Raw genomic sequence first — 13,735 nt, 5'->3', positions numbered from 1 at the left:
TCCCTTGTTACCACCCACAAACGCCTCATCCTGTCACTCAAATTAGCAGGCATTCGCTATTTTGCGAGCACACGATTTCCGGCCGCACTGACTGGTTGGCAGATGTGCGAACATCGCTTGGAGCGAACGAGCGGCCGCTTACGAGCGGCTCTGAATCAGGCCCTGAGTTTGAGAACCTGTGCACTAGTGTAAGGCCATCATTAGACTGTAAAGCTGCATACACACACAACGATTGAGTTAATGAACGATTTTAGTAAACGATTTTCTACCTTGAAAAAATGAACTAAAATCGTTTACTAAAGTTGTTCATTTACTATGTTCATTTAAATGTAATGAACGATTTTTATGAACTACAAACGATTTTTGCATATTAACTTAATGAAAATCGTTGAGTTGACAAGTGTGACTGAACTACAAACGTGAACGCGCATGAACAATAATCGTTCATCGTTTGACTCAGAAAGTGAACGATTTTTTCAAACGATTATCGTTAAACGATATCGTTTAACGATAATCGTTCAAAAAATCGTTGTGTGTGTATGCACCTTAATGGAGCGTACACACGGTCAGATTTGTCAGACTTGTCAGATTTGTCAGATGAACGATTAAACGATTTGAACGATTTGAACGATTTTACCAAAGTTTTGAACGATTTGAACGATTGAACGATTTTTGACTACATTAAAATGAATGGAATCGTCCAAGTCTGACTGCAAACCCATCAGATGTCAGATATCGTTATCTGACAAACGGGAACGCGCATCGTTGATCGTCCATCGTTCAGGCATGTCAGATATGAACGATTTTCCTTCAGATATGAACGACTGAACGATTTTTAAATCGTTATCGTTCATATCTGAAGGAAAAATCTGATCGTGTGTATGCACCATTAGACTTAATGGAAGGGTCAGTCTTCCTTTGTTCTCTCCTCCCTGTTAAGGGTTGGATACGGAAGGCCGACACTCACTATGTGTACAGTGGGCCTCACAGCGCACACTACTAACAGTATGAAGCAAGAGAACTGATAAGATCGGTTTTAGATGCACCTTTGTTGATTTTAGGTATGATACTCCAAATTATGGGGAAAAAAAAATATTTTTTCTAATGTAAATATCACTTTGCATATGCTTCCCTAGGTCAGCTGTGTGAGTGCTCTATTACATAAAAAATAGTCCTATATGGTAATTATGCAGCTTCTGAGCTCTGCAGAGTGTGAATGTCATGTAGGGTTAGCTTGTCCCCACTGCATATACCCACCAGCCTTTGAAATTGTCCACTGAGATATTGCTTAGTCTAACCAGAATGAACCATTTACTCTTGGATTTGCTTTTTAGGGGAACAACTTTTTCACACATAAAATGACATACAGAATTACTAATTTTAGTGTAGACTAAACCTCTGCGCAATCCTGGGTGTCAAGCAGCAGATTTAATCACTGAAAATGTAAGTAGTGCAGTCTTCACCATATGGTTTGCCTCCTACTTCATCAGCAAATTGTCTGGTTTTTATTGTAAATAGCATTGCCAACAAAATCAATTCTTTTTATGCAGTGCAGAATTAATAAAATCAGTTTAAATACAAAATGTTATTAGTGGTTACTTAGTAGCAAGTGGTCACTTATACTGCCAGTGAGTGAGGCATGTGAGTGTAAATGGTTGGTTGAGTGGCATGCCTACAAAAATCTGCGAGATCGGGGCGTGTTGCTGGGCCGCTGGCAGTGTTTCCATGTTGTTACAATGGCAACTCGCTCCCCTTGTGTCTAATTAAATTGACCTCTTTTAATGCAGTGCTTATGTACAGTAGCATTCTATGGAAAAATAATTCTGGATCTTTGCTCTGTTTTTTTTAACCTCTTTATCCAGGCCTAACTTTTTTTCAAAATGGCCTTTCATGTATGAATGCAGTCTAATTGCTCCCTTTAAAACATTTGTTTCTTCCATTATTGCTCTTATGTGAGACAAATGTTCAGCGTAATGGACCCTTCTATTTTCTGTTGACCACATTCTTGTCAATCTCTTTGCAGGTATGAATGCTGCGGTTCGTGCTGTTACTCGCATGGGCATTTATGTTGGAGCTAAGGTTTTCCACATTTACGAGGTATGTTTTTCCTGTTGCTTGTTTAAACGGGATGTAATTGAAATACTGACGTCTGGGAACCGCTTCTAGATTCCAACGCCGGAATCTCGACAGACGTCTTCCCGAACGAAGGTAGCTCTTAGCCGCAGGTGGGGGAGGGTTAGGTTCAGGCACCCTCGGTGGGACTTAGGGTTAGGCACCCTGCGGGGAGAGGGGTAAGGGATAGGCACTACCGGGGGAGGTTAGGGTTTGGCACCCCCCGGGGATGTTCAGGGTGCGGAGAGGGTGGGTTAGGCACCATCGGGAGGGGGGGGGGGGGTTAGGGATAGGCACCACAAAGGGAGGGTTAGGGTTAGAGGGGGGAGAGGGGTGTGGTTAGTATACCTACATGCCCCTGTCGGGATCTCTCATGATCGGGCTTCTGGCGTTGGTATTTCAGCCGCTGGGATATCATACCCAACCCGTTAAAAACAAACAAACAAGCATTTTCTTTTTTTTGGAGTCTTATTACCACCAACAAACAAGTTTTGAATATTGTAACAAAAAAAAGTTCTACATAATCTTTTGTCTCCTATTACAAAATCCTAGGTCACTTACACTGCTCACAATCCTCTTAAGACTTAAGCACTATGGAAAGCGGTTTGATTTTCTGTTACCTGTTTCTGCGCTTTCTCACATTTCTTTCTGAGGCTGAAAGCAGGATAACATTTTTTTCTTGTGGGAAAACTCAAATTTATGATCAGCTTGTAGGTTTTTTATTATTAATCAAAGTCTAAAAAGTTATTTTTCATCTCCCGACTCCCTGGCAGATCTATATAGACTGTGAAACTTAAAGCTGCATATTCCCTATTCCGGAGGGAATCTTACACCTGTTTGGGCTGTCTCAAGCTGAGTACACACTACACGATATTGTTAACGATTTGACCAATTCCGACGCATCGGAACGACAAATCGTTAATATTGTGCTATGTGTATGTACTACATTGTGTAGTGCGTGCTCCCATGGGGTCGTCCGTCACATCGCCTGATCTTTTGTACATGCAGTCAATCAGGTGTTGCGGCTGACTATCCCATGCAGCGCTATGCGGCGGGGGCTGGAATGTCAGGCACCGCATCGCACAGTGTGTACGGACCACCTGATATGTCAGTCCGTCGGCGGGGGGCCATGTGTCGCATCGCTGGGTACACACGTCGTTTACTGTGTACCCAGCTTTGAACGAGTGTGTTACATTGTTGCCCTAGTTGGATAAATGAGAATTACAGGGCTCATGTTCACCAACGTTTTACTTGAACTAGCGCTAATGCCGCATATCCACTACACTATCGATTCATGAGCGATATCGTATAGTGTGTCCCCGGCAGTGGTGTGCTCAATGTCCTTAACGAGACATTGAGCACACACACTGATTGATATCGTTCAGTGCCGGCACCCTCCCTCATCCCCGGACCTGCACAAACTGACGATATCGTCAGGTTGGACAGCAGGTGCAAGCGATGAACTACGTCAACGACCAGCGGTAGCGCACATCACTGGTCATTGACGGCATATCCACTGGACAATGTAATGAATGATAACGATATTGTTATCGTTCAGTCGTTTATTATATTGTCTAGTGGATACACGGCTTATGTCCATCTTAAGCTAGATGACTTTCATAAATTGGTACAAGCCAGACCTGCTTCCAATTCAAATGGGAACATTTTATTTGCTTGTGTGATCAGTATTACAAATTAGGAAGATAAACCTTCTGTAGTTTAGAGACAAATAGGCAAGTACATTGATAGGCACTTGGAAGTGAACACTTTTGTGTTCCTAGAAGGCCTGTTTCAAGTGAGCAAATATTATAAGAGATCTGAGGCACCCCAAAATTCAGTGCAATAATACTTACTGTAGGTGATATATCCCAACACAGTCATAAGCTGTAACTTTGATACCTATTAGTTATTTTTCAAGAATAATATCAGAATATAGCTAATAGAACAGAAATTTTTTAAACCATTGGTTGCACTGTTTTATAAATCCTACGAGTGGAAAAAATAGCACTTTAAGCATTCACCACAAAATATATGAAAGCTTAAGGTGTCTAACACACATATATAATTTTGTGTCTCAGAAAGTGGGATTGAAGTAACATCAAAGATTAAAGGGTATTTAGTTGTGTAATCTTGACATGATATGATACTTCTAATCGCCTGTTTTTGTGATCTAGGATACTGCAAATTCAGCATTTCCCAGGTGTATTGATCCTGCGGAAGAGAATATAATAATATATTATAAAGCATGATGATTAGACTTGTGATAATTTCAGCATTTTATGTATTTATCACTTGGAATTAATATATTTGTTTTTGTGTAATGGGCTGAAGACTGTGTATTTGATGTTAAGATCAGTGCTGGTTGATTCTGTGCTCAATGTAATTACTTCCGACGCTGTGGGGATTTATGCGAGGCTTCCCGTATTTTTAAAGCAGCAGTCATTTTAAAGGCAAACCCAGCTTGGTCTCAATCAACTCAACAGTGCAATGTACTAGTTAGAACTATTGCAAATATATGCGTTACTAGCACAATAGAAATATTCATGACAACCTGAAAGGGCTTTGCTACAGAATGCCCAATAGTTCCAGGTTCCCTGCTTTGCTTAACTAGACAGCAACTGACTATGTTTGAATTGGGCAACAGTTGGAGCAAGATACAAGTTAGTTGAGGAAAGATTAAGGATCAAGGCTACACACACACAGTCTAAATACAAGCCACAGGTAGTATTATGGAATCGTCCGTAAACAATTTGGTAATGGGTAGATCAGTTACAGTTGGCAAAATAGCGTAATGTATGTAATGAATGAGCTCTGTTCAGAAATTGGTGGCTACCTAGACAGACTTACTCCCCACAGAGTGAAATCACTCCTAGGGGTATACTTACTAAAGTGAGTTTCTACATCAGGGTCCATAGGCTATCCACAGGATACCTTGGGGGTATAGGTGATGACGTCAGGCATCGGGCACCATAGAGTTAAAGCTTTCAGCCTCCCAGGATGCACTAGGGTCCCCCTCCTATACCCCGCCCCCGAGCCAAGGCATCTCAGTTTCGTTTGGTGCCCCGCCGGAGTCGGATGCACCTGTTAGAGGGGGGCTAAGAAGAGCCCCTGAAGTGGCTGCACATCTGGAAGTACAGCATGGACAGTCAGTGCTGACGTCCATGCTGTCTTCCCTACACCCCCGCCGGTACCAGAACGCCGGTACCGATCCGGGGATGCTGGTAAGCATCTGGGGCCACAGCTAGCGGTGACCCCAGATGTTTCGGACCATGGCTGGATCCAAGGGGGCAGCAGGTAAGCAGCAGGGTCCCGCGGTGGGACCCTGCTGAAACATGGTCCAGAGTCCCCAGGCAGGGAGCTCCCTGGGGCCTGGCTGCAGCGTGGAGCCAGGTACATAACCTGCGCTTCCACTACCCCCCTGGGACAGCGGACCGCGGCTGAGCGGTAGCGCTGCGGCGTCCCAGGGGTTAATTGCATGCCAGGGGAGAGCGCCTTCCCCCGCTGCTCACAGCCCTCTCTGCACTGTGCTGACTGGTCCTGTGGCAGCGCTCCTCCCCCAGGCTGGCCTCCTCTATGCTCCTCGGTGGCCATCTTTCAAGAACGCATGGTGAACGCTGCTGGAAGCTTTTGAGCGGTGGCATCGCGGTCTGGGTCCCCCGGCATACCTCTCCTCCGTTGGTTCAGGTCTGTGTATGCAGAGCTGTGTCCTACCAGGCTCTGTGTCTGCGTAGTTGAGTATCAGCGCTGATAGTGCAGGAATTGATTTTCTTTGCATTGTATGTGACTTCTGCTAGCGCTGCTGCCTGTACTTTCATTTTCTACTGTCAGCCTTTTCACTGTCCCTGATCTTTTTCTGCTAAAGCCCTTGCAGTGCGGTGATTGCAGGGTGGTCTCACACTATACTAACAAGTATCAGTGAGAGGGGTCACATACTTACCGTCATGAGAGTGACTTTCCTCTCCAGCTTTTGTGTACTACTCGGTTCTTATTGCCACTTTACTGCAAATTCGGATTTATTATATTGGCTATCCAAAACACATGATAGGCGATAGCCAATAAAATGCCGTTTAAAGATCCGAGTAAATCCGAGTAAAACCGAACCCGCTCACCCCTACTTACAACCCTAGTGGGTCAGTTAGCTCCGCAGCCTGCATTCTCACAGATGGGATTGTCCCAGCAGTCAGTGGTGTCGTCAACCATGCAGGGTTTCCCGAGACAATTGATGGTACCGCACAGTCTCCCTATTTCCCCTCCCCAGGTCTCTCAGGAGCCTGCGTGGGTTAATTCTCTGACAAGTTCTGTACAGCACTTGTCGGACGTGTTACAAGGGAAGTCTGTGTTGAGGCCACATAAGCGGCCCATGGCGTCTCTGTCCGCTCCTTTATGAGGATGACGACGTGACGTCTGATGATGGGGAGATTCTGGATCTTTCTGACCAGGAACCTCTCTGTACTAAAGAATCGGACTCTAGGTCCAAGGTATATATTCCTGGACTTATTCGGGCGGTCCGCACAGCTTTAGTGATTGAGGCTGAAGATCCTCCGGTGTCTAAGTCTAAATATGCCTTTTTTAAGGATATTAAGGGTGACGCCACAGTGTTTCCTCTTTCGGGTCAGTTAGTGGACCATTTAGAGGAGGCGTGGAAACATCCTGGCAAACGGTACCAGCCTCAGAGACGCTTGGCGGTGGCTTATTCGTTTGCGGATAATTATTTTTCTAAGTGGGAATCCCCTCCACAGGTGGATTCTCATGTGACACGCCTAGTCCGTAGTGCCACATTGCCCATGCCCTCCATGTCTTCCCTGAAGGATGCTACGGATCGAAAGGTGGAGATCTGCCTAAAGTCTGTTTATTCCCTTGCGGGGGGGGGGGGGGTAGCTAGGCCGGCTATGGCCATTTGTTGGGTAGCCAGAGCTATGGAGCGCTGGGCAGATAGTTAGAGGCGTCTTTCGATTCCGACTGTTCGGCTGAACAGACCGAGTTGATAGGCAATCTCCGGGATTCGGCCACTTATATCAATGAAGCGGCCTTGGATATCAGTACCCTGGCGTCTCGGATTTCTTCGGCAGCTGTAGCTGCTCGTCGCACCTTATGGTTGCGATCTTGGAAGGCGGACGCTGATTCCAAAAAGGGCTTGGAAGCTTTGCCTTTTAATGGAGAAGTACTATTTGGTCCGGACCTGGATTAAATTGTAGCCACGCTGGCGGCAGCCAAATCTGCATGTCTCCCGTCTGCTGCAGTTCCTTCCAGTTCAGGTACGTCGTCCTTTCGGCCTTATAGGGCCCAGGGTAGGCCTAAAGCACAGTCCTTTCCCCGACAGGCTGGCCCCAAAAAATCGTCCAAGCCCCGGAAGCAGGCCTGGAGTACCAGACGTCCGGCCCCTAAGCCAGATGACAAGCCTGCGGCCTGACGGTCCGGGCCTCCCTTTGGGGGATCCCAAAGTGGGAGGCCGCCTGCTGCAGTTCGCCCAGTGTTGGTCGGTTACCACGACAGACACTTGGGTTTTCGAGGTGGTGTCTCACGGGTACGCCCTCTCCTTTCGGCACTGGCCCCCGTCTCGATTCTTCACCACAGGTCTTCCATCAGACCGGAACAAAGCCTTGGAACTGCTGAAGGTTTTGCACACTATACTCCAGGCTGGAGTTATAGTGCCTGTTCCATTCTCCCAGAAGGGCCAGGGTTTCTATTCCAATCTGTTTTTGGTGCAGAAACCCAATGGGTCGTTTCGTCCGATCCTCCACCTCAAAGCACTCAACAAGTCTTTGCGGGTGCCGAGGTTTCGGATGGAGACCCTGCAGTCCATCATTCTGGCGCTGGAACCTGGGAATTACATGGTGTCGTTGGACATACAGGACGCTTACCTGCATGTCCCTATTCTTTTACGCCATCAACAGTTCCTCAGGTTTGCAATCCGCAACGACCACTTTCAGTTCCGGGCGTTACCTTTTAGGCTGGCGACAGCACCATGTGTTTTCACCAAGGTGATGGCGGTCATGGCGGCTTCCCTGCGGCTGCAGGGAGTCCGCATGTTACCGTACTTGGACGACCTTCTGTTGGTGGCAGGATTTCCAGAGCTCCTTCTACGCCACTTGGACCTGACCATTGCGGTACTGCAACGGCACGGCTGGTTGATAAACTGGCAGAAGTCCACCCTGATCCCGTCTCAGCGGATTCTGCACCTCGGAGCCTTATTGGACTCCGGACAGCAAAGGATCTTTGTGTCGGGGGGAAAAGAGCTCTGCCTTGCAGTTGAGGGTGCGCAGTTGTCTGCAGCATCGCCGGGTGTCTCTGCACTCAGCGATGAGGTTACTGGGCTCCATGGTGTCGGTATTCGACATGGTGGAATATGCCCAGTTTCACTCCAGACCTCTGCAGCAATTGATCCTGTCCAAATGGAATGGACTGTCCGTGGACATTCCTCTGCGGTTGCCGTTACGCCCGGACCTCCTGTTACAGGGTCCTTGTCTTCACCCGGACCTGACTCGGCTGTCTTTGACGGCGTGGCTGTTGACACGGCCATGTTAAGGTCCAGGGGGTTTTCCAGCTCTGTAGTGCAAACTATGCTAAGAGCTTGGAAACCATCTTCTGCAAGGATATACCATCGTGTGTGGCATACGTTCTTCCAGTGGTGTCGGCCGAGAGGTTATGCTCCTCGGGAGTTCCGTCTGTCTAGAGTGTTAGCTTTCCTACAGGCGGGACTGGACCATGGGCTTCGTCTTGCCTCCCTGAAGGTGCAGGTGTCTGCCCTGTCCGTCTGGTTTCATCGAAGGATTGCTGCAATCCCTGATGTGCGCACCTTTATGCAAGGTGTTCTCAGAATTCAGCCACCTTTTGTTCCACCGGTGGCGCCTTGGGATTTAGCTGTGGTCGTGAGGGCTCTCCAGGGACCGCCGTTTGAACCACTGGGCTCAGTGGACCTCAAATGGCTGACAGCTAAGACAATTTTCCTTCTGGCCATTGCCTCAGCCAGACGTGTTTCTGACTTAGGGGCTCTCTCCTGTAGACCCCCTTTTCTGATTTTTCATAGGAACAGGGCGGTGTTGCGCACTCGTCCTGGTTTCCTTCCTAAAGTTGTTTCCAGTTTTCACGAGGAAATTGTTGTGCCGGCTTTTAACTCACCGGATCTTTCGGTGGGTGAGGCCACTTTGGACGTTGTGCGGGCCTTAAGGATTTATGTTGACCGCACTTCTTCGTTTAGGAAGTCGGACGCCTTGTTTGTCCTCTATGGCTTCCGTAAAAAGGGTTGGCCTGCTTCAAAGCAAACTTTGGCAGGCTGGATTCGTATGGCCATTTCAGAAGCTTATGAAGGCCTTTCGGTTCCTTCCTCTGTGAAGGCTCATTCCACTAGGTCTGTGGGTCCTTCGTGGGCTGCTCGACGTGGTGCCTCTGCAGTCCAGATTTGCAAGGCTGCCACTTGGTCCTCGGTCCATACCTTTGTGAGGTATTATGCGTTTGACACCTTTGCCCCTCAGGATGCTTCCTTCGGGCGGCGGATTCTCCTTTCAGCACAGGAGCGTCCCCACCCTTAAAGGATACTGCTTTGGGACATCCCCAAGGTATCCTGTGGATACCCTATGGACCCTGATGTAGAAAATATGAGATATGGTAAGAACTTACCTTTGTTATCTCTATTTCTACGAAGTCCATAGGGTTCCACAGGACTCCCACCCTGTCGCACCTGTGCTGCAGATGGGCTTTACTCTGGTCACCGATTTTTCCGTCTCCCTCTGGTGAGAATGTGATTCCTGTGTGTGTCCAGATCTTTTTTCTCTCTTTTCCTTCTCCTCCGGCCTATGGCTTGGTACGTAACTGAGATGCCTTGGCTCGGGGGCGCGGTATAGGAGGGGGACCCTAGTGCATCCTGGGAGGCTGAAAACTTAACTCTATGGTGCCCGAAGCCTGACGTCATCACCTATACCCCCAAGGTATCCTGTGGAACCCTATGGACTTCGTAGAAATAGAGATAACAAAGGTAAGTTCTTACCATATCTCATATTTTTTAGAAGTGGAGATGTTGCCCATAGCAACCAATCAGATTTTACTTAACATTTAACTAGCACCTTCTAGAAGATAATAGCTAGAATCTGAATGGTTGCTATGGGCAACATATCCACTTCTAAAAACTCTCACTTTAGTAAATTTACCCCCTAGTGGTCACTTCAATTAGATGTGAACTCGCATCACAAAACTTGCAATCATCGTGGCAATGCGTGTACCCATGAAATGCAAAATTTAATTAGAAATGACGATTTGTGGGACTTGTCACATGTTTTTTTCTCCTAACAAAAGCCACCTGGCAGAACTGCATGAAAAGGTTAGAATATCATCCTGGACCCCCAGAAAAGTGGCAACTCAGATAGTAGAACAGGGGTGGACAATAAGCGGCCCTCCAGCTGTTGTTGAACTACAAATTACAGCATGCATTACAACATTTTTAGCATAGCCATATAGCAAAACTGGCAGGGCATGCTGGGATGTGTAGTTTTACTTCTCGGGGGGCCGCTTATTGCCCACCTCTAGCATAGAAAGCTGTTAGTGGCAATAAGTCAAGTATTGGAGGTTAATAAGAATGGTTAATTTTTAAATTTATTATTAATGGTGGAAAAATTATAAAAAGGGGGGGTTAACCCCCTATTGTTCCTCAGCACACTGAATTGCACCTGCAACAATACATGAAGACTATATGGTGATAGAGATTCAGAGATATTAGTGGCATGCATTTGCAAATCCATGGGAAGCTGCTAGGCCACATCACGGCTTCTCTGTTACTATCAGTCCCTAACACTAAGGGGTTCACGTCCGGGCGCAGGGCACCCCAAAAAATGTCCAGCCCAGGGCATCGCACAAAAAAAGGAAGAAGGGTGACAATGAAGTGTAAAGTATAGATGTGTAAGACAATTAATAAGTGTTGAAAAAGGGTTTAATATATATGAGAATATATTACATGAATAAAAATAAAACATAAAAGGTGATATGAAAAGTGACTGTGTATTAAGTGGTGATGCCCTGAAGAGGCCCAGCCAGAGTAGCCCCGGGGGCATATGTATCAAAGCTTGATGTGAGATAAAATTGTGAGATATATATCACCAACCAATCAGCTTCTATCTTACATTTTGCAGGCTGTGTTTAAGAAATGATAGTTTGGAGCTGATTGGTTGGTGATGTGAGTTAAAATTGTGAAATATATATCACCAACCAATCCGCTCCAAACTATCATTTCTTAAACGCAGTCTGCAAAATGTAAGTTAGAAGCTGATTGGTTGGTGATATATATCTCACAATTTTATCTCACATCAAGCTTTGATACATATGCCCCATAGTGTTCATTCTAGCACCCTGCACCTGTTAAAACCAGTGCAGTTCCTCTTTCCTGACTGGGGTGTCGCTCTCTACTCTGGTGCTTCTAGCACACAAACTGCTGAATCTCTGCAGTTTGCATCAGCTGAGTGTGCTAGAATGACCAGAGCAGAGAGCGACACCCCAGGCAGGATAGAGGAACTGCATGGGTTGTGACAGGTGCAGGGTGCTAGAAAGAAGACTACTTCACGTGATGCACATTATTCTACCTGCATTGTTTGATGTTTTATGTTGTATTTATTTTTTTTGTTTGTTTGTTATTTGGAAATCATGACAGTGTTGCACAGCACTGCATCTTAGGGCTAGAAAACAGTCTTCATTAAGGTGAACCAGGCTTCTAGACACAGGAAAATGAGCTAGCGCTATAAGCCAGGCAGCTTAATCAGTAGGCTCTGGCAGCACAACCTTAAAATTCTAGGCATATCTGAAACACAAGGAATGTCCCCAAGGCCTTTTATGAGTACTGGTCTTTTAAAATATTGATCACCTCATGCCAACCCACCTGGTAATTGAAAGAAGGAATCGTTAGTTTGCAGGAAGCTATGATATGCAAACCTAATTTGCTCTAGGGAATAGGATTGCCATATAGTAACAGCTGGTGGACGGTCTGCAAGCCTCCTGATTTTTTTTTTTTTTACATTTTTTTTTAATGACAAATAATTTTATTGAGGTTTTGCAAGAAAAAGCCATAACATACAGGTAAATAACAATATGAAAATGGTATCCGAAATATTGATATATAACGGTATGGAGGATATAAGAATATTTTGTACGGTCAAAGGGGGTAAAGCAGAAGGGAGGGGAGAGGATATAAAGAGGAGGAGGTAGGGAAGTGTTAGTGTAAGAGAAAGGAGGGGTGGGAGACAGTTGGCGAGTGTTGCATATAGCAAGGAACTATAGATTGTCAAGTACGAGCCTCATGAAAAGGAATCCAGGGACACCAGACTCCAGTGAATTTGTGGGGACATTCATGCAAACAGCTAGTTATGGCCCTCATTCAGAGCCGTACGCTCTGAGCAGAGCGCACGCTCTGAATGAGGGCCGGCCTCCATGAAAATGGAGCGTCCTCCTGGACGCTCGTATAGCTGTGGGTCACCACCCACAGGTTATACGAGCGTGCAGTTTGATGGCCGCGATGGTTGTGACCATCGCGACCATCGAAACTGCGAGCCGGAGCCTGCGGTTGAGGTTTTCAACCGCAAGCTCCGGAGTGATTTTGGCTCTATCAGAGCCAAAATCACTCCCACTGACATCACTAGTGATGTCAGTGGGCCGGCTTCTGACGGGAGGCGTTCCCGTGGGAACGCCCCCATCAGGGAGGCACGCCCCCGGCACGCCTACCAAAGGGGGCGTGCTGTCAATCAACATCGACAGCACGCCCCCTTTGATCAGACACAACGAGCGAAGGACTTTCCTTCGCTCGTCGCGTCTGGCGCATGCGCACGACGGAGCTCCCTCCGTCGTGCGCATGCTCAGTCCAGAACATCGACCCACTTGCGAGCGGACAGCCGCTCGCGAGTGGGTCTGAATCGGGCCCTATATGTTCTAATTATTAAGTGTGCCAAACTGAGTTGTGTAGAGCAGAAGTAAGCCGCGAAGGATGTGTTCGAATAAGTTCTTGAGTATTTCTATCACCATAGGAAATGAGCCGTAATAGGAGGGAATTAAGACATTGTGGGAGTGAAATGTTCGTGAGGGAGAAAATTAAATGATATACTATGTCCCCATAGAACCTAATTTTAGGACTGTGCCACTAGATATGTACAGACTTGCCCTCCCTGCCACAGCCCCTCAACCAACAACTGGGGAAGTATAGCTCGAATGCAGGTAGGTACTAGATACCATTGATTCAAGCGTTTATAAGTATTTTCTCAGATCCTAACACAAATAGAGGATTCAGCGGCAAGTTCTCGAATTTTAGCCCACTCCTCCGGCTTGAAAGTCTCTCCAAGGTCCCTCTCCCAGGCCAGCTCATGAGGTTCTTTGGGGGGTTGGTTATGGGTGATCTGGAGACTGGAGAGTAGACCTTTTGAGTGAAGATCAGAGGAGACCAAATGTTTTTAAGGGGGGGTATAGGTTGGACTGGATTGAGAGCCCAAAAGCGATGTATAGAGGTGACGGATTTAGAGATATTGATGGAATCATTTGTTCGGTAATGCAAATCTATCTTGAAGGGCAGAAAACAGTGAAAACTCGCAGAGGAGCGTTGTCTCGAAGAAATTTTATGTTGTAATTAGTCCAGTAAGCGAAAGGTTTGGGATCAAGA

At 46.6% G+C, this 13,735-nt stretch overlaps 1 protein-coding gene across 2 annotated transcripts in view; it reads left to right on the top strand.

The window, feature by feature from the left end:
* Positions 1-13,735, top strand: part of PFKL (phosphofructokinase, liver type) — a 238,173-nt gene that overhangs the window by 3,974 nt on the left and 220,464 nt on the right. For both annotated transcript variants that reach the window (XM_088451029.1, XM_088451030.1), the window contains exon 2: positions 2,024-2,097. In XM_088451029.1, coding sequence (XP_088307155.1) covers positions 2,024-2,097 — 74 coding nt within the window. The remainder of the gene's footprint in view (positions 1-2,023; positions 2,098-13,735) is intronic.

Source organism: Taudactylus pleione, unplaced genomic scaffold, assembly GCF_031769625.1.
Source record: "Taudactylus pleione unplaced genomic scaffold, aTauple2 ptg000536l, whole genome shotgun sequence".
NCBI lineage: Eukaryota > Metazoa > Chordata > Amphibia > Anura > Myobatrachidae > Taudactylus > Taudactylus pleione.
This window is presented reverse-complemented; position numbering and strand designations above follow the sequence as displayed.